This window comes from Lampetra fluviatilis, chromosome 45 (genome assembly GCF_964198595.1).
Source record: "Lampetra fluviatilis chromosome 45, kcLamFluv1.1, whole genome shotgun sequence".
Lineage (NCBI taxonomy): Eukaryota > Metazoa > Chordata > Hyperoartia > Petromyzontiformes > Petromyzontidae > Lampetra > Lampetra fluviatilis.
The window spans coordinates 2759527-2779737 of record NC_136319.1 but is presented as its reverse complement, the minus strand read 5'-3'; the positions used below and the strand labels follow the sequence as shown (position 1 = coordinate 2779737).

General features: G+C 44.2%; 1 protein-coding gene across 1 annotated transcript; it reads left to right on the top strand.

Moving 5' to 3' along the window:
* The first annotated feature begins 3665 nt into the window (after window positions 1–3665).
* LOC144947512 (E3 ubiquitin/ISG15 ligase TRIM25-like) lies at window positions 3666–18472 on the top strand. Its single transcript, XM_078876732.1, has 6 exons — window positions 3666–4324; window positions 11747–11842; window positions 12074–12307; window positions 14013–14035; window positions 14638–14753; window positions 17837–18472. Exons 1-6 carry the CDS (start codon window positions 3767–3769, stop codon window positions 18379–18381), a joined length of 1572 nt encoding a protein of 523 aa, XP_078732858.1. The 5' UTR covers window positions 3666–3766; the 3' UTR covers window positions 18382–18472.
* The last annotated feature ends 1739 nt before the right edge of the window (window positions 18473–20211 follow it).

Below are 20211 nucleotides of genomic sequence, written 5' to 3'. Positions count from 1 at the left end.
GAAGCAAAGTGGAACCCAGATCCATTAGAGGGGAAGTACAGGGATTAGCTAAGGCAAATACAGTGAGGGAACATTCCAGAAAGGGGACTGGAACGATATAAAAGGGCAGAGCACAAGCGGAGGGGATGTTCGAGCGAAAGACAAGCTGAAGACAAGATCTAAGCCTCGGGTCCCATATTGTGTCTGTGTCCCAATAGAGTGTATCTTATTACTTTATCATCAGAGTTGTTACACTGATTATCAGATCTGTCTCCGATAAAAAAAATTGTCTCTGATCAGCCATAGGACAACAAGGCTTGTATTCCCTTGCACTACTCTATTGATAATGATATGTGCGAAAAACACCATTTGAAGATGTCATTACTAATTTTGCAATGAAAAAAATCCCAAAATGTTCAAATCCGGTGTTAATTTCACGTTATGAAAAAAAAAGATTGACATTAACATGACTGCCTCTTTGTATATATGTAGTGCCTGAAAGTACGCGTCACGCGCGGAGGTCGGTGTGCGCGCACGCGGCGTACAGTGGGTGCAAATAAGGACACAGGGCGCTGATTGGCTGGTCGTTGTTGTTGTCCCAAAGGAGGTGACACTTACGACCGTGCAAATCTTTCGGTCGTTTTTTAACCCACTTCCCGTGATCCAATCGAGCTGACATTTTGCACACAGACTCGTTGTGCGTGACAATTTATTTTCGTGAATTTTTTTTCCATAACTTTACACTTTTTAGGAATTTTTTTAAAATATTTAATTACTAATTGCTTAATGGTGGCAGGCAATCATCTGACCCATAGGTGGCAGCCATCTCAAGCCAGAGGACGAGAGGACTCTAGCCGCCACGCATATAAAGGATTTATAGTGAAAAACTTTGTTTTTACGGGTTAATTTTTAAAATCCTTTATATTAAGTTCACTTGCTTGCTTGCACGCTTACGACCGTGCAAATCTTTCGGTCGTTTTTTAACCCACTTCCCGTGATCCAATCGAGCTGACATTTTGCACACAGACTCGTTGTGCGTGACAATTTATTTTCGTGAAAATTTTTTTCCATAACTTTACACTTTTTAGGGAAATAAAAATTATTATATTTAATTACCAATTGCTTAATGGTGGCAGGCAATCATCTGACCCATAGGTGGCAGCCATCTCAAGCTAGAAGACGAGAGGACTCTAGCCGCCACGCATATAAAGGATTTACAGTGAAAAACTTTGTTTTTACGGGTTAACTTTTTAAATCCTTTATATTAAGTTCACTTGCTTGCTTGCTTGCGCGCTTACGACCGTGCAAATCTTTCGGTCGTTTTTTAACCCACTTCCCGTGATCCAATCGAGCTGACATTTTGCACACAGACTCGTTGTGCGTGACAATTTATTTTCGTGAAAATTTTTGTTCCAAAATTTTCCACTTTTTAGGATTTTTTTTTCATATTTCATTTAAAATACCAATGTCATAAAAATGAAACTCTTACTCAAGAAAAACTGAAATGAATAATAAAATAAAACCGATGCCACGCATATAAAGGATTTATAGTGAAAAACTTTGTTTTTATGGGTTAATTTTTTACCCTACCTTTTACCTTACCACAATACAATCACTCTACCCTACCTTTTACCCTTTAGCAGGTAAGGTAAAATGTAAAAAGCAACGAGCCTACCTTTTACCATTACCCCATATAAATTACCCAATTACAGGGTAATTACTAGGGAACTACACATGAACATGGTTTATAACGGTAAATGCTAGGTAGAGCGCTTTAGTCATATAGAATACTCTCGATGATTCCAATTTTACACGCTTGTTGTCGTTGTTGTCGTCGTTGTCATTGTTGTCGTCGTCGTTGTCGTCGTTGTTGTATCCTCAAATCTTGTAACAAAATTTTTACCCACTTCCTAATGTGGTATCGACTGCAAACTTGGTATACTTATGTCATACTGATGGCAACACTATATTCTATCATAAAATCCTTTTTTATATGTTATGTTTCGGCTTGTGTCTAATTGTCCACAGTCAACTGACGTTGATTGTAAATCACCACGGTCTTTTACGTTATGGCCATTACTAGTACATCTCATAAAAGCGTGTTTTTAAAAAAGTTTGTTTTATATATTACTTATTAAATTGAGGCCACGGACTGCGCCACGGAGCTTTTAGTGGTAAACTAGGTACCGTATTTACCGGGTAATACTTCGCGCTACCTTTACCCTACCGGATAATTCTTCCGAGCTACCTTTACCCTACCATTTACCTTACCCCTTGGCATGTCGACATCTTTACCCTTTACCTTTACCCTTTTACCCGGTAAAAAAGGTAAATTACCTTACCTTGCCGAGGCCTAGTGGTAGCATATTAACGTAAGAGCGTAGCCATAGTTGCTACCGCAGCCACACAAATCTAAATGGTTACATGATACGGCAGGGGACAAAGGTACCTTGGGCGAGGGGGTCCCTGTGTTGGCAACGGAGGGACAGGTGGAATGTGGGAGACGTTATTTATGGGTTTCTCTCTGTTGATGCTAGAACAACCATCCCCTACACCTCGGCCAAAGGTTTTTAGGCCAAGTCACTCCAAGTTGGAGGCCTGACTGTTTTCCTAATGTACAAGGTTCAATGTTGATCAAATAGGTTGCAGTACCCAGAATAAGTATGGAAATGGCCGCCCCCAAGCCCGTGGGAACGACCACTTCTTTCTGGGAGTACAGTGATCCCTCGTTTATCGCGGTTAATGGGGACCGGAACCCCTCGCGATAGGTGAAAATCCGTGAAGTAGGATTGGCCCCCTAGGAATTTCCGTATATGTGTGTGTGGATACCAGAATGTTTAAAATATGTATATTTATACTTTATATATATATTTTACTTAAATCTATTTAATTATAAAACCTTAATATTATACATTCACTCTCTCTCTCTCTCATACGATACGTATTATGGTGTTCTACACTCACCAATGACAGTAGTATCTTGAGACTTGACTCCAGTAATGACGACGACGACGATGACAATGACGATGACAATGACGACGATGACAGACCTGTGCAGTTCGATGAATGTGATGATGAATGATGATGGTGTTACTGCACAGGTATAATGAGGCCTTTAAATCAGTTCGAAAAATCCGCGATGCACTGAGGCCGCGAAACTTGAACCGCGAAGTGGCGAGGGATTACTGTAAATCAAAAGTTGATTGACAGCACGCGGTTAAGGGAGGGATGAAACTGGAGAGTCAAGGTCACGTGATTGGCGCTGGCGAATCCCGTAACCATATCGGTCGCGAATCACCGATATCAGTTTCTTGTTTCTGTAGTTTGTGTCGTTTGTGCTGTGACCATCTGGAGGTCATCTCCCCGAGCCGATTTGTGCTGCGGGAAAATTCAAATTTTGCTTAGATTTGACGCTGATCCATCTTTGTGCAGTACCTTAAATTCCCCACGTTATACAGTTATTGTCATTTAGTTTAAATTTCTTCGCTTCATTGCTGTACTTTTTGCTTGCTTGAGTGTGGGGTGGATTCAATTGGTGACGCTGCTCTTCCCGGAATGGGCGCCCAACCCTCTTCCTGTTAGTAACTGCGCTGTGAGGTTTCACTTTCACCCTTCCTGTTTGGATCGTACAGCATTCTGTGATCTCCACACTCGCTGAGACGCTTAAACACTGAGACACTCGCTGATATACTCACTGAAACACTCGCTGAGACACTAACACACTCGCTGAAACACTCGATGAGACGCTAAAACACTCACTGAAACACTCGCCGAGACGAGCAGAACCATGGCTACCCCAGCTGCTGCTGCTGCAGTATCTGATGAGCTCAGCTGCTCCATCTGCTTGGGCGCTTTCCACTGCCCGTCCACGCTGAGCTGCGGCCACTCGTTCTGCCTGCGGTGCCTGGAGAAGGTGTGGAAGGTGGCCGGGCGCTGCTTCTGCCCCCAGTGCCGAGCCAAGTTCGAGCAGAAGCCGCAGCTGAGCAGGAACGTGGCGCTCGCTAACCTCGTGGAGGAGTTCAGCGTGGGGGTGAAAGCGGCTCCGCAGGTTTCCTGTGACAGCTGTCTGGACGGTGAAGTCCCCGCTGTGAGAAGCTGCCTGACGTGCGAGACGTCCCTCTGCGAGTCCCATTGTAAGCGTCACCTGCAGAACGCGAGGTTCAAAGACCATGAGTTGGTGGAGCTGGGTGTCAACATGGAAGCTCGCAAGTGCAAGAAGCACGAGAAGCGTCTCGAGTTCTACTGCACACAGGACGAGTGCCTGGTCTGCACGAGCTGCGCCATCGTGGGGGAGCACGCGGGACACAAGTTCAGCAGCGTGGAGGACGCGCACGAGGCACGGAAGGTGGAGCTACTCAGAGACCGGAGCACAGAGATGGGGTCGCGGCCAACACTGCCCTCTGCAACACTCGCGCGAATTTACAGATCAATTACAATGTATATTGAATCAATAATAGCCATAGTTATTAAGTGTAAAAAAATAAAAGTGAGCCTCATCTTACAATGTCTGCGCTTTGTACGTAGCGATCATCAAATTTAGCTGTCCCGTTTATTCCATGTGATCCGTTGCACCCCCCTTAACACCAGAAGTAAATTCGTGGAAAACGCCACCTTTTAGGTGGTTCGATATTTTGACAGGCGCGGTTTCTTCATTAGGGCGATTGGGCGACGCACCACCAATCTCAGCCGTTACTGTGCCTCTGGATATAGTCCAATCAGCGTCATGTCCGGTTCTGTGGAGTACCGCCTCTTTTTGGGCGATTTCACTCTGGCTGAGAATCGCCCCGTGTGGTCCCATAGACTTACATTCAAAGATGTTTTTTTTCGAAAGGCGGGCGCTGCAATGCATTCTCTATGGCTTCCGGGAGGGCTTGCACTAACGTGCTTACGTCATCATACGTAAGCACGTTTCAGTCAACAATGTTATTTGTCGCCACCTAGTGAAATTTTTAATAAAAGAAACTAAGTGGATTTTTCTTCTTGGTTCTTTCGGTAAAGTCACGTAGAAGGGAAGTAATAAAATAATAAAAATAAAACATAATAAAACAATTCTCACGACGTTTCGGCTACAACGCAAGCAGCCGTCTTCAGGTGAAGAATGAGGCACTGCCAAGCTAGGAGCTTATATATAAGCTGAGTTGGAGGTGGAAGAAGAAGAGAGCCTTAACAAAAGAATGTGCATATCAAGAGGAATTTAGCATATTCATGGGAAATGCGTAGGAGGTGGGCGGGGGGGTTTCAAAGTCATATTATGCCCATGCATTATGCAGGATCAGCAGCACCAAAGGGAGGGGGAGGGGTAGCATTAACAAAGGGAGGGCATGTTAATAGTATGTAGAAGCAATGAAACATGTGAATGGGAAAACGGTGGCAGGAGATCCGCAGCGGAGCAAATAATGCATTCCGTGTGGAGAACACAAGATACACAGTTAATGCCAGTGAGTGGACTGCGGTCTGAAAGTCACCATAAACGTGAACAACAATCAGTTAAGATCCGAAGTGGTTTATTACGTCCTTCCAATGATTGCTGAGCCAGAATCCATCTTCTCGGTTGAAATTGTCTCTGTGTTTGTATATGTGGATCGCCTCATGAACGAATCTCTCATGGTAGCCAGATGGCTTGCAGAGAACCTCTGTCTTGGAGAAGTCAATGTCATGTGAACCCACTGAATTGTAACAGTGATCTGCCACGGCTGAGGTGTTTGTCCTACCGTGTTTCAGGTCAGCTTTATGTTCACGGATGCGGTCCGAGACATGTCGTTTGGTTTCTCCAATGTAACTGCTACCACAGAGGCAACTTAGTTTGTAGACGCCAGGGTACTGTATGTCTGGAACCACGTCTTTTACAGACGGAACCAGATCACGGATTTTATGTACTGTGTTGAATCGTACCTGAATCTTGTGTTTAATCAGGATTTTGGACATCTTTTTTGTGACCCCAGCAATGTAGGGTAAGGTGATGGTTTTGAAAGGCTCCTCAGCAGGATCCTTCTTGACGGTTGGAGTGATGGCCTTGCGGATTGTGTAGTCGGAGGAACCATTACCCTTAAGAGCTTGGCGTACGTGTTTGAGTTCACTGGCAATGTGTTCCTGGTCGGAGATGCATTGGGCTCTATGGTATAGAGTCTTGATGAGGGAGTTCTTCTGGGATGGATGGTGGTGGGAATCCGGTTTTAGGTAGGCATCCGTATGGGTGGCTTTCCTGTAGACAGAATGGCTCATTGAACCATCAGGTCTCCTTTTAATTAGGACATCCAAAAAGGGTAGCTTGCCATCTTTTTGAACTTCCATGGTGAATCTGATGGCTGGGTGTATGGAATTGATGTGGTCGAGAAATTTGTCTAGAGCAGGCCGGCCATGTGGCCAGATGACAAAAGTGTCATCTACGTACCTCTTCCATAAGGTCGGGTGTAGAGTGGCAGTCTGGATGGCGTCAGTCTCAAATTTCTCCATGAAAATGTTGGCTACAACCGGAGATAGGGGGGAGCCCATTGGGTGCCCTCAGTTTGCTTGTAGAAGGTTTCATTCCAGGTGAAGTATGTATTGGTTAAGCAGTGTCTCACCAGGGGGGGTACCCCAGCATTCAGTCCTTGATGAACCAAGTCTTCAATGATTGCGATGGTGTCAGGCACAGGAACCTTGGTGAACAAGGAAACCACATCAAAACTGACAAGCAGGTCGTCTGGGGACAGGGAAATCCCCTTCATTGTCAATAGTAGAGTTTTGTACCACAGAGGTGGTTTTTCCAGTGAAAGGCCGTAGGATTTCAGACAAAAAACGAGCCAGTTTGTAAGTGGGGGAGTTGATAGTAGAGACAACGGGACGAAGAGGTGTATCTTCTTCATGTATCTTTGGCAAGCCGTACAATCTTGGTGGCCTGGCTGCAGAAGGTTTCAACGAGAACTGTTTGGTCTGATCAATGAATGCGGTTGAAGCAGAAATGATTTTGTTGGTTTTGGTGACGAGGCTGTTGGTGGGGTCTCTTTTTAATTTTTGTATAGCTGCCATCGTTGAGTAGTTCTTGAATTTTGTTGTTGTATTCTATTGTGTCCATGATGACAGTGGCATTGCCTTTGTCGGCTGAGAGGATGACAATGTCATCCCTCTTTTTTAATTGAGCTAATTCAAAACGCTCATCTTTGCTGATGTTGCTAGCTGGCATCTTAACGTTTTTGAGGGTTGCAGAGATTTCAGATCTTGCTACGTCTGCAGCGATGTGACTCAAGCCCTTGAGAGCTACATCTACTCGAGCAATTATATCATTAACTGGTATGTGTCTAGGTGTGACTGCAAAGTTTAGTCCTTTAGCTAAAACGGATTTCAGACCTTCAGAAATAGGACTGTTACTGCGATTAATTACGACTTTGTTAACATCTAGCTTTTCAATGCGTGGGTCCGGTTTCTTGTTTGAGAGGCGGTTGAATTTGGAAATCAAGTTGTCCTTACATTTAGTCGACATAGCGGCAGCTGAAGAGGCACTGCCGCTATGTCGACTAAATGTAAGGACAACTTGATTTCCAAATTCAACCGCCTCTCAAACAAGAAACCGGACCCACGCATTGAAAAGCTAGATGTTAACAAAGTCGTAATTAATCGCAGTAACAGTCCTATTTCTGAAGGTCTGAAATCCGTTTTAGCTAAAGGACGAAACTTTGCAGTCACACCTAGACACATACCAGTTAATGATATACTTGCTCGAGTAGATGTAGCTCTCAAGGGCTTGAGTCACATCGCTGCAGACGTAGCAAGATCTGAAATCTCTGCAACCCTCAAAAACGCTAAGATGCCAGCTAGCAACATCAGCAAAGATGAGCGTTTTGAATTAGCTCAATTAAAAAAGAGGGATGACATTGTCATCCTCTCAGCCGACAAAGGCAATGCCACTGTCATCATGGACAAAATTGAATACAACAACAAAATTCAAGAACTACTCAACGATGGCAGCTATACAAAAATAAAAAGAGACCCCACCAACAGCCTCGTCACCAAAACCAACAAAATCATTTCTGCTTCAACCGCATTAATTGATCAGACCAAACAGTTCTCGTAGAAACCTTCTGCAGCCAGGCCACCAAGATTGTACGGCTTGCCAAAGATACATGAAGAAGATACACCTCTTCATCCCATTGTCTCTACTATCAACTCCCCCACTTACAAACTGGCTCGTTTTTTGTCTGAAATCCTACGGCCTTTCACTGGAAAAACCACCTCTGCGGTACAAAACTCTACTGACCTGGTATCGACAATCAAGGGGATTTCCCTGTCCCCAGACGACCTGCTTGTCAGTTTTGATGTGGTTTCCTTGTTCACCAAGGTTCCTGTGCCTGACACCATCGCAATCATTGAAGACTTGGTTCATCAAGAACTAAATGCTGGGGTATCCCCCCTGGTGAGACACTGCTTAACCAATACATACTTCACCTGGAATGAAACCTTCTACAAGCAAACTGAGGGCACCCCAATGGGCTCCCCCCTATCTCCGGTTGTAGCCAACATTTTCATGGATAAATTTGAGACTGACGCCATCCAGACTGCCACTCTACACCCGACCTTATGGAAGAGGTACGTAGATGACACTTTTGTCATCTGGCCACATGGCCGGCCTGCTCTAGACAAATTTCTCAACCACATCAATTCCATACACCCAGCCATCAGATTCACCATGGAAGTCGAAAAAGATGGCAAGCTACCCTTTTCGGATGTCCTAATTAAAAGGAGACCTGATGGTTCAATGAGCCATTCTGTCTACAGGAAAGCCACCCATACGGATGCCTACCTAAAACCGGATTCCCACTACCATCCATCCCAGAAGAACTCCCTCATCAAGACTCTATACCATAGAGCCCAATGCATCTCCGACCAGGAACACATTGCCAGTGAACTCAAACACGTACGCCAAGCTCTTAAGGCTAATGGTTACTCCGACTACACAATCCGCAAGGCCATCACTCCAACCGTCAAGAAGGATCCTGCTGAGGAGCCTTTCAAAACCATCACCTTACCCTACATTGCTGGGGTCACAAAAAAGATCTCCAAAATCCTGATTAAACACAAGATTCAGGTATGATTCAACACAGTACATAAAATCCGTGATCTGGTTCCGTCTGTAAAAGACGTGGTTCCAGACATACAGTACCCTGGCGTCTACAAACTAAGTTGCCTCTGTGGTAGCAGTTACATTGGAGAAACCAAACGACATGTCTGGGACCGCATCCGTGAACATAAAGCTGACCTGAAACACGGTAGGACAAACACCTCAGCCGTGGCAGATCACTGTTACAATTCAGTGGGTTCACATGACATTGACTTCTCCAAGACAGAGGTTCTCTGCAAGCCATCTGGCTACCATGAGAGATTCGTTCATGAGGCGATCCACATATACAAACACAGAGACAATTTCAACCGAGAAGATGGATTCTGGCTCAGCAATCATTGGAAGGACGTAATAAACCACTTCGGATCTTAACTGATTGTTGTTCACGTTTATGGTGACTTTCAGACCGCAGTCCACTCACTGGCATTAACTGTGTATCTTGTGTTCTCCACACGGAATGCATTATTTGCTCCGCTGCGGATCTCCTGCCACCGTTTTCCCATTCACATGTTTCATTGCTTCTACATACTATTAACATGCCCTCCCTTTGTTAATGCTACCCCTCCCCCTCCCTTTGGTGCTGCTGATCCTGCATAATGCATGGGCATAATATGACTTTGAAACCCCCCCGCCCACCTCCTACGCATTTCCCATGAATATGCTAAATTCCTCTTGATATGCACATTCTTTTGTTAAGGCTCTCTTCCTCTTCCACCTCCAACTCAGCTTATATATAAGCTCCTAGCTTGGCAGTGTCTCATTCTTCACCTGAAGACGGCTGCTTGCGTTGTAGCCGAAACGTCGTGAGAATTGTTTTATTATGTTTTATTTTTATTATTTTATTACTTCCCTTCTACGTGACTTTACCGAAAGAACCAAGAAGATGAATCCCTGCAGTCACGAAAGCTTTAAATCGAAATTTAAGTGGATTTTAATAATAGTGAGATAGAAACAAACAAGATGTATTGTAAGAGTCACTTTATTTTTCATTAATATTAAAGAAGTGAAGTTGCCTTTACATGCTTAAGCTGTTAATTTATCCATTGCATGGGTGGACCTTATCCTTATCAATCATCCAGACATTTGCCCCCCCTGAGAGATTTTGCAGGAGCCGCCACTGTATTTTGACATCGAACAACTCTTGGTAGTTTGCAAACCACCCTTTTTTTCAAAATGAGTTTGAGCAGCCCTCTAAAAGAGTTGATGCTGAATCTGGCAGCTGGCAGCATCGGTGGGAACTGCCATGAAGCCACGAGGTTATAATTTCACACCTCGACTGTGTTTAGGACGTGATTATCCAGTGAGAGGGTTGAATCCAAGGTAACACCCGCAATGTCCTGGTGGTTAGACAGATTAATCAGAGAGCAAGTGTTGAGAAGAGTCACAAGGTGTTAGGCCCTGGTGTGACGCTCCCTGTTGCTCAGGTAGAGTTATTCGAATTTTGTGCCATTTAACAAAACCAGGTCCCCAAGTGTGAGATGCAATTGACAAGATTCCGGGGTAAATAGTTGAGAGTGGTTAGCATAGTTGATAAAGCAAATATCTCTCTTGCAGAAATGTTAAGTGCTAATGTTTAACTATGAAATCACGGTAAGCCATGTTTTACAATAATCATTGAATTTAAATGAGAATAGGATGTTTCCCCTTTTTTTCTGGCAACAAAACTGAAAACTTTTTTTTACGAGGAATCATGTCTGCATTAACCACAATACTTGTGGTCAAAATGATAACCCAAAGCACGTATTAAAATGTAAAGCAATGATAACCCAAAGCACGTATTAAAATGTAAAGCATTGTTGAATTTCCAATCATAATAGGGGCTTAACCTTTTCACTAACATTATACAGCCTTTGGAGTACCAACGGTTAACCTGAGGCAATGTATTTAAAAAGAACTGTACACAGGTGATTTTAAACTCGTTTAATTTCAGTTTAACACGTAGGCTTTCGTGACCAATATCATCCATAATATAGTTTTTTTTGGGTTAGATCGCGTAAATATATAAATGTGTCGTTAAGACCCGCCACCACCCGACACAACCAACTAGTAAGGGTTGTCACGTAAACAGACCATGCCAATTTGCCACTAGTACAGCACACCAGTGTGTTGGAGAGTCAAGCCACAAAAATTACAATCTGAGTACGACGTTTCGCCAATAATTACAACTAGCTTCATCAGGCGATCTAACACAAAAAACCTCTATTATGGTTGTTTAATTTTACTGGAAAATTAAGCAGCATTGATTCAATATATGCAAGCTCTGGACCGGGCTTGACATCTTTGGAAAATATAGTGTCTCATCAGCAGAGTTAAGCTAGATTGAACCTAGGCTGATGTGTTGTAGAAAAATATATTTAAAACAATTATTCTTACAGTATTTTTTGTTTTTATAAGTGTATCATATCGTTATCTATGTAATTGCTTACTTGGGCTTAATAACATGGAGTACTTTACAGCGTAATATCTTTAAAGCTCTGCATCAAATGAATGCATTTGATGTGCGTGTCATTGACCCTAAAACTGTAAATAAGACATTGTAAGATTCTAATTTCTACTATATATGTTAACAACAGATTTTATTTACTTGTCTATCGAACAGTGGAGAGGCATTGGCCACTGCGGATGATGCTGATGATGTAGTACTGAGCACGTTTGTTCATCTACCCCACGCAGGAGGAGCTCAGACTCGAGACGACATGGAGAGAAGAAAACAAAAATACGGCAGCGTCACAGACTCAGTCACTCATGGACGACTACCGGCGCGTGCAGGTACAGAGAGAGACGGCAGCTTCACGACTCCTTCTGTAATTCGCTTGTGAATTGTATTCAATTGAATTATTATCATTGATGTGTTACATTTTCCCCATGCTGTCATAATTTAGGTCTACTGCCTCCTTGAACAGAGTATGGAGACAGCGGTGTGGAGATGATGTATGATGTCACGTCGCACCGTGATGAACGATGAGCGATTCTACAATGCGTCATCATATCTCTGCGTAGGAGTCTCTGCGTGGGACCAAGGAGCGGATCAGCCGAGAGTTTGAGCGCAGGAGGGAGCAGCTGAGGGAGGAGGAGAGGGAGGCGCTGGAGCGTGTGGACGAGGAGGGCCGCTCCGTGCTGTCCCGGATCCAGGCGGCCATAACTCGCTATGAGAGCAGAGCACGGGACCTGGAGCAGGAGATCAACCAGCTGCTCGCTGCCCTCACCGTGCAGGACCCACTCTCCTTCCTGCAGGTGGCCCCACCTCTATTCACTCACAGTCTTGGTTTATCAGACGGTTTATCTACAGCTAGTAGAGGGTCACTACTCTGTGAGACATTGACATTGTGGGCAATTTTATTTCAGTATTTTTCGATGCGAGAGGAAAATGTGTTGTCCATAAATAGACGCAGGTTTGCTTAATTGTAACATTCAGACCTGGACTTGTCCAGTGGAACATACCATATTCAAAACTCAAATACATGAGTTGTTCAACATTATTTAAGCATCATGGGACCTCCTTTGCCAGTACCAAAATATGAGAATAGGTTTTCCCCTTTTTTCTGGCAACAAAACATCATATTCTTGGTTCTTTGGTCTAGCACCATTTGAGACGAGGCTCAAAAGAAAGCTCTCTCTGGTGTGAACCAATCAGTTTCAAGGACAATGGATATATTATCAGAGTGTGTGTTTTTGTTTGCATTCTGACCACAAGTATTGTGGTTAAAGCAGACATGATTCCTAGTAAGAAGGTTTCAGTTTTGTTGCCAGAAAAAAGGGGAAAAACCCTATTCATTCTAGATTTGAAGTTTTCGTGACTGCAAGGATCCATACTCTTTGGTTGTTTCGGTAAAGTCAAGTAGATGGAGACGCCGATCAAAACCATCACGTTACCATACATAGCAGGCACTACCAAAAAGATTGCCAAAATCTTAAACAAACACAAGATCTAGGTCCGATTCAGTACAGTACACAAAATCCGTGATCTAATCCCATCTGTGAAGAATGTCATTCCTGACTTGCAATACCCTGGACTCTACAAACTAAGTTCCATCTGTGGTGATTGTTACATTGGGAAAACAAAACGTCATGTCTCTGACCGGATCCGCGAGCATAAGTCAGATCTGAAACACGGCAGAACTAATTCCTCCGCCGTTGCTGATCATTGCTATAATGCTGTGGGCTCGCATGACATTGTTTTCTCCGAGACCAAGGTGCTCTGCAAGGCGTCTGGCTACCATCAGAGATTTGTTCATGAAGCCATCCAGATATATAAACATAGACATAACTTCAACCGAGAAGATGGATACAATTTGAGCAATCATTGGAAAGATGTTATTAACCAAGTAAAATTTAACAGTTCATAGTTCCATCTTATTTACCGGGTTACTAGTCTATTTTACCGAGTTAATTATATCCTCAGCGTTCAGCAGTGCAGCTATTTGTTTTGAGCGCTAGTACCTGTCTTGACGGCAATCATGTAGCCGTTTTGCTCTCCTCTCCGCACCTAACATCGGGTACTTACAGCCCCGCCTACTTCCCCCCCCCCACCTGCTCAGTCTCAATCACACACACGGTGCTCCTCCTCTCCTCATTTCTCCCCCCACCGCCCTCTCTGACTTATATAAACCCTCTTAACTCCCATTTCAGTAAAAAAAATATTCTTGCTGCGGTTGTCACACCTGATGATTGCTTGTGTTGCAATCGAAACGTCGCGATGTATTTATTTCTATTATATTATTATTTATATTTTCATTTTAGTTTTTATCTTTTTTTCATATACGTGACTTTACCGAAAGAACCAAAGAGTAAGAAAACCCTATTCTTATAGGTCTGTATGTGTCCAGTTAAACCAAACCGTTTTTCACCTTCCTCCATTTACAGGTATTTGTTAATTAACTGATGGAGAATATGTTTTAATCGTCAATGTTAATGTAAAATGTGGGTTTGTGTTTTTCAGGATGCCGTGCATGTGCGTCTCAGGTCAGTATCAATCGAAACTCAAATTCGAGCTCTGTCTGCCACCTGATGGACAAATCAGTAACGGCGTGATGTGCTTTCAAATAAGTGCCATTGTATGTCGCCTGTATTTTATATGTATTACCTCTTGAACCAAATGTGATTCATGCATATCTCGTAATTAACTATTAATAATGCATATCTAATTCATACCATACAACATTGTGTATATTTACATTTTCCACGAATATTAACCATGGCCATGAGTGAATGACTCCAAAATTATTATTAATCCCAGTGTTTGGTCAGAAAAGGACAATTACTGAGGAATTTCTGTGAGGTTTATTGAGCATCCAAGGCTACATGTTCAATAATCGCAGTTTCAATGCAGTGGAGCTAGAACCAGCTGTCTGGAGGAGGGAGCGTACAGAAGGACCATGACTCCGAAAGCACCATCACTCTCTGTGTCCTGTACAGTGTGTAGAGTCATGGATCATTATTAAACTATGTGTGTCTCGTGCTATGTGTTGAGAGACATGGACCCTCATTCGACTCTTTGTCCCATGGTGTGTATAGAGAGATATTGACCTTCATTAGACTTTGTGTGTCCCGTGCTGTGAGTGCAGGCGGTGCTCTGTCTCTCAGGGAACTCAGAATGACCCTGCCCACGTCTCCAGCCGACTGAACCTCGCAAAGGTCATCTCAGTGGGAGGCGTCCAAACGAATCTCCTGGCTTTTGAGTGTAGGTCTCTCTGCTTCACTGATAGCTGTAGGCACTTTCACTGCGGACATAAGATCAGCACGACAAGGCAGGCCTGTGACGTGTATTTAAGCCAGGTGAGAGTTCAAAAGCACTTGCCATCTTGGGAGGGGGAAACCTGAGGTGGATTCAGTGAGAAACGCAGTTACTCAGGTGATGGGTGAAAACTCGGAGAAAACAACGAAAGCCTCAATCATCAAGAGGTGCATCAAGCAGCGGGAAAAGTGTTCCTTGAGAGCAAAATGGTGACCGTCTAAATCAGGGGTCGACAGTCAAAATAACAATAAGATGCAATTTTTTAGAATTCGTTAAAAAACCCCTCAATATTTCAAGAGCCACAATGCACCTGGTCAAGGAGCAGTCCTTAAAGAGCCGCACGCGTCTCCGGAGCCGTGGGTTGCCGATCCGTGGTCTCGGGAGCGCAATCACCGTACAGAGTCACTGCGTTAATGTCGACACCCGTGACTGTAGGGCACCCTCTGGGGAGCATCTGTCACGTAGGCTGGAGTGGGGTGCAGAGGAGGGTGATGGTGCTGGCTGCTAAGTTGGACACAGGATTAACGTGAGCCAAAGACGTCGCATATTGCAGGTGTTCAGAACAAGTTACAATTATTATTGTCGGGGCACAACTCTCACAGTGCAGAGTGCGTGGTGTTAGAGATGACTGGGATTAAACCACTGAAATAGAAAGAAAAGCAGGGTGGAGACTGAATGTGATAGAATCATCATCACTAATGCAGTCTTCACAACTAGGACTTCAATACATGCATTGGTGGATTCTGGACTTTAATTGGGATGCTACAGTGGCGAGATGTTAATTGCCTCGCCTGGTATACCTGGAGGTCGTGGGTTCGATCCAAATCCCTGATGCCTGCTGTACATTTGGAGTCTGTGTCTCTTTCTCTCCCCGTGGACACGTGGATTTTCTCCGGGTCCTCCGGGTTTTCCCTTTACATTTAGAATCAACATCACACGTTCAGACTACATATTTTGCTACTGCTGTAAATGTCCACATGATAAGCCAATTCGTTGAGCTATCATTTGTGATAGCCAGGCCGTTTCTGCAAAAGAGTTAAATAGCTCAGTGGGCCTTATAGGTAATAGTTTTTGTTTAATTTTAAGAAAGATGCCAAAAGCTCAGAAAGGCACACTGAAGCATAGCTGTGAGTTAAGAGCTAAAACACTATGACATCAAGAGTACACGTGACTAAACTGAGTGTACTCATATGTAGTGTTGTAAATTGAGGCAGACGACTTCTTGTCTTGCCTCCCGGGCCACTTTATTACAATCGGGTTCTACAACACTTGGTTCAGCATGCCGAGATTTCGCCGTCCGTGGCTCGTTCGTGCTCTCACTCGCCGCGTCCCAATCCTACTCCCTACAATTCTTTCCTCATCCCTGTCGGCTGCCGTGTCTCGCTGTCTCAGCGGGTCGATACCACGGCAGCTGCGGCATTAAGTGTGCCGACATACGGACTGCGCTCACGCCCTTAGCGTCTCTACCGCTAGCCTCCGCAAGTCCACACAGGACTACTCCCACCCAGGAATACTCTAGCTAGCCTGGGCTTATATATCCCTCGCGACCCTTCCAGAACATTCTGACCGGAAGATCCCTCTCTGATTGACAGGTACCGGTCTCTTCAATTCCGGTCCACATCCTCCCTTAATTGCCCCAACGGTCATCCCTCCCCTGGCTGCTCTCGACGCTCCCCAACCGCCTCCCCCGGTTGCCAAGCGCGGACATGCAGCCGTTATCAAACACGCGCGCGTTGAGCCACTACACATATACCCAGATGGTAATGTACACGTGCCATTATAATCACTGTTGTATACACATTGGGGGAGCGGTGGGACAGGGGTTGATTCACTGCACAACATAGGGTTGATTCCTGGCTAGGCAGGGCTGAGCCTGGTTCGTGCTGGAATGGGTAACAAGCATGCATAGCAGGTGCTATCGGCTGCAGGGTTATAGGGTGGGCAGCAGAAGGCAGTGCAGCATAAACCATTATTGTATTGTAATTATATTCTTCTACGTTTATGATCCCCACCTTCTCAAATGTGCACTGACAAGAGTGGTGAAGTATCGTGAAATAACCCCATAACCTGCACGGCGTGGGGAGGCCCTCATCCAGCAGTAGAGTAACAACATTTCTGTATGTGGATGTTACTGTGTGAGGTTGTGGTGACTATTGTACACATGTCGTGTTTATCTGGAGATGCTACAAGAGTAGCATTAACATCGTGGTGCGGGAAACATCACAATGTACATTACTCCTGGACACACATCCATGGTGATATTAGTATGATTCATTGGTATACATTAGTATTTGTGTACACATACCAATATTTATTAGTATTGTGTACACATACCAGTATTCCATTGAATTTGTGTAGAGATTGTATCATTACCAACGACACTCACCCGACGTGGTGGACATCACGTGACAGGGATAATAAAGAGGTAAAAACAAGCCCTCTGATTGGTACTTAACGGGTATGAAAGATGATTGGTTAGAGGCAGGGAAATTGAAGGGATTGAAGGATAAACACAAATGTAAATGGCAGGAAACGGAGGATGATTGACGGGGCGGAGAGTTGGGATCCGTTATGGAGTGTGGAAGGGGATTGGCTGTAGGGAAAGTGGGTCAAGGAACATTCGAGAAAGGGTCTTGAGGGATTTATAATGGGGAAACGCCGGAGCTCAGGATGCTAGGAGTGAAGGAAACCCTTGAAGACCGTGTCTCGTGCTGAAAGAAATACGTTTGTGCCCACATACTGGTTTTCATTAGTATTAGTGTACACATGAGGATCCGTGAGTATTTCTGTACACATACTAGTATTTGTTAATATTTGTGTACACATTTATAGTATGCATTTGTCATACATGTTTTAATAATTCTGCGTTTGTTACGTATTTATGTATTATTTATTGCATTATTACAATAACCAACATTATTATACAGCAAACAATGTGAGTTTGTACACGGTTCGTGCAATGCGCATGCTGATACTCTGCACGCGTTGTTGTGACTGCTGTGTGACCATCACCGCTGTCGTCACCACAGATGGATGCTCACCGACTTTGGACACAAACTCAGCCCACAACAATCTCCAGATTTCCTTGGATCTCAGGACCGTGACATTGACCAATGTCTCCCAGGGTCGCCGCAAGCACCCACACGAGTTGGCCTATTTACAAGTCCTGTGCTCCGAGAGCTTCTCATCGGGTCAGCACTACTGGGAAGTGGACGTGGGGGATGTGCAGCGGTGTCGGATTGGAGTTGCCTATGGGACGATCCCACGGAAAGGTGATGATGCCAAGTGTTTACTGGGAGGGAGTGACGTCTCCTGGAGTCTAAGGAAACATAACGACAGATACTCAGTGTGGCATGGCGGGGTACAGACCCCACTGTCTGTGCTGGAGCCTCCGCGAAGAGTCGGGGTTCATTTGGACTGGAACGCGGGTCTCCTGTCGTATTACAGCGCTGACTCCATGGTGCTGTTACACTCGGTTCACCACATCTTTACTAAGCCTTTATATCCTGGGCTGCGGGTGGGCGGTCAAGTTGGTAATTTTGCGAGAATTATGGATCTGAGTCATGCGTCCTGAGAGAGATCAACATTAAAAAAAGTATAAATGTACACGTACAAAAAGCGCATTATATTGCTTGTATCATTGATTCTACAATAAAATACAGAGTATAAATAATAATTTCGGTTTATATTGTCATGCATGCTATTTGCATCCCACATCACTGTACATTAATTGAATATGACGACCCAAATCCTACATACAGCCAATATCAAGCACATTTTTATGTATAAATAAAAAAAGAAAACACGTTCGTTCGGAGTGGGCAGGTAGGAACTTGGTTGGACAGCGCATTCGTGCGATCGTGGTGCTGAGCCTGCTGAAGCGCTCTCTGAAATACAAATCGAGGGCGTGGCTATGCACGACAGACAGACATACAAATAATCCCTGGTGGGCAGTGTGGAACTGTTGTTCCTACCTGTATATGTTAACTCTTATCAGCAACAACTTTGATTGGTGTGCTGTTCATTGCTGACCCGATGACATGTTGGGCTTCTGGATCTGTGCTCAGAAACCATAGTGAATGAAAACGAGCAGGCGTTTTGTCCAGGCCATGCATATTTCTTCGAGTAAAATTGGCCACTGGCAAAATGCCACTACGTGGAGATGCCAGGGATTGAACCCGGGGCTTCACACATGCGAAGTATGCACTCTACCACTGAACTGCATCCCCATTCTGGTTCTACTGGGGCGCAGTTCCACCTAGGTACGGGGTGAAACTTCGTCATTGGCTTCTTCCTCTCCCTTGTCACCCCACTCACTCTCCTGTTGGCCCTGGGCCCTGTACATATCGAGTCTGCACAGAGTCCAAGCAAAATGTATTTCTTTGAAAGAAATAGAAAAAAATTTACCCGTAAAAACAAAGTTTTTCACTCTAAATCCTTTATATGCGTGGTGGCTAGAGTCCTCTCGTCCTCTGGCTTGAGATGGCTGCCACCTATGGGTCAGATGATTGTCTGCCAGCATTAAGCAATTGGTAATTAAATATTTTTGTTTTCCTAAACAGTGTAAAATTTAGGAATTTTTTTTTTCACGAAAATTAAGTGTCACGCACAACGAGTCTGTGTGGAAAATGTCAGCTCGATTGGATCACGGGAAGTGGGTTAAAAACGACCGAAAGATTTGCACGGTCGTAAGCAAGCAAGCAAGCACGCCAGCACGCAAGCAAGCAAGCAAGCAAACTTAATATAAAGGATTTAAAAAATTAACCCGTAAAAACAAAGTTTTTCACTATAAATCCTTTTATGTAAGATCACCTCTTGACATGCCCCGTATATTCCCGAGGGCACTAGCTTTGACCCGTTTTACCACTTTCAAGAACCTGGCGGCTTCAATTTAACTGCTCTATAAATAGTCTCCATTGTACAGCGTGGGGGCAGGGATTTCATGCCATGTGGTTAGTCAACATTTGCGTCATCATGAAACGGGCGGCTAGAGTCCTCTCTTCCTCTGGCTTGAGATGGCTGCCACCTATGGGTCAGATGATTGTCTGCCACCATTAAGCAATTGGTAATTAAATATTGAATTTTTTTCCCTAAACAGTGTCAAATTTTGGAAAAAAAATTTCACGAAAATTAATTGTCACGCACAACGAGTCTGTGTGCAAAATGTCAGCTCGATTGGATCACGGGAAGTGGGTTAAAAAACGACCGAAAGATGTGCACGGTCGTAAGCAAGCAAGCAAGCACGCAAGCACGCAAGCAAGCAAGCGAACTTAATATAAAGGATTTTCAAAGAAGAATACATGTGGATAGATTCTATAATGCTTTCCCAATTGTTTATTCCTGGAAATATTTAATTCGGAAATAAAAAAGTGTTTTGGATACTTTTAAGCACTTGTTTTCATCT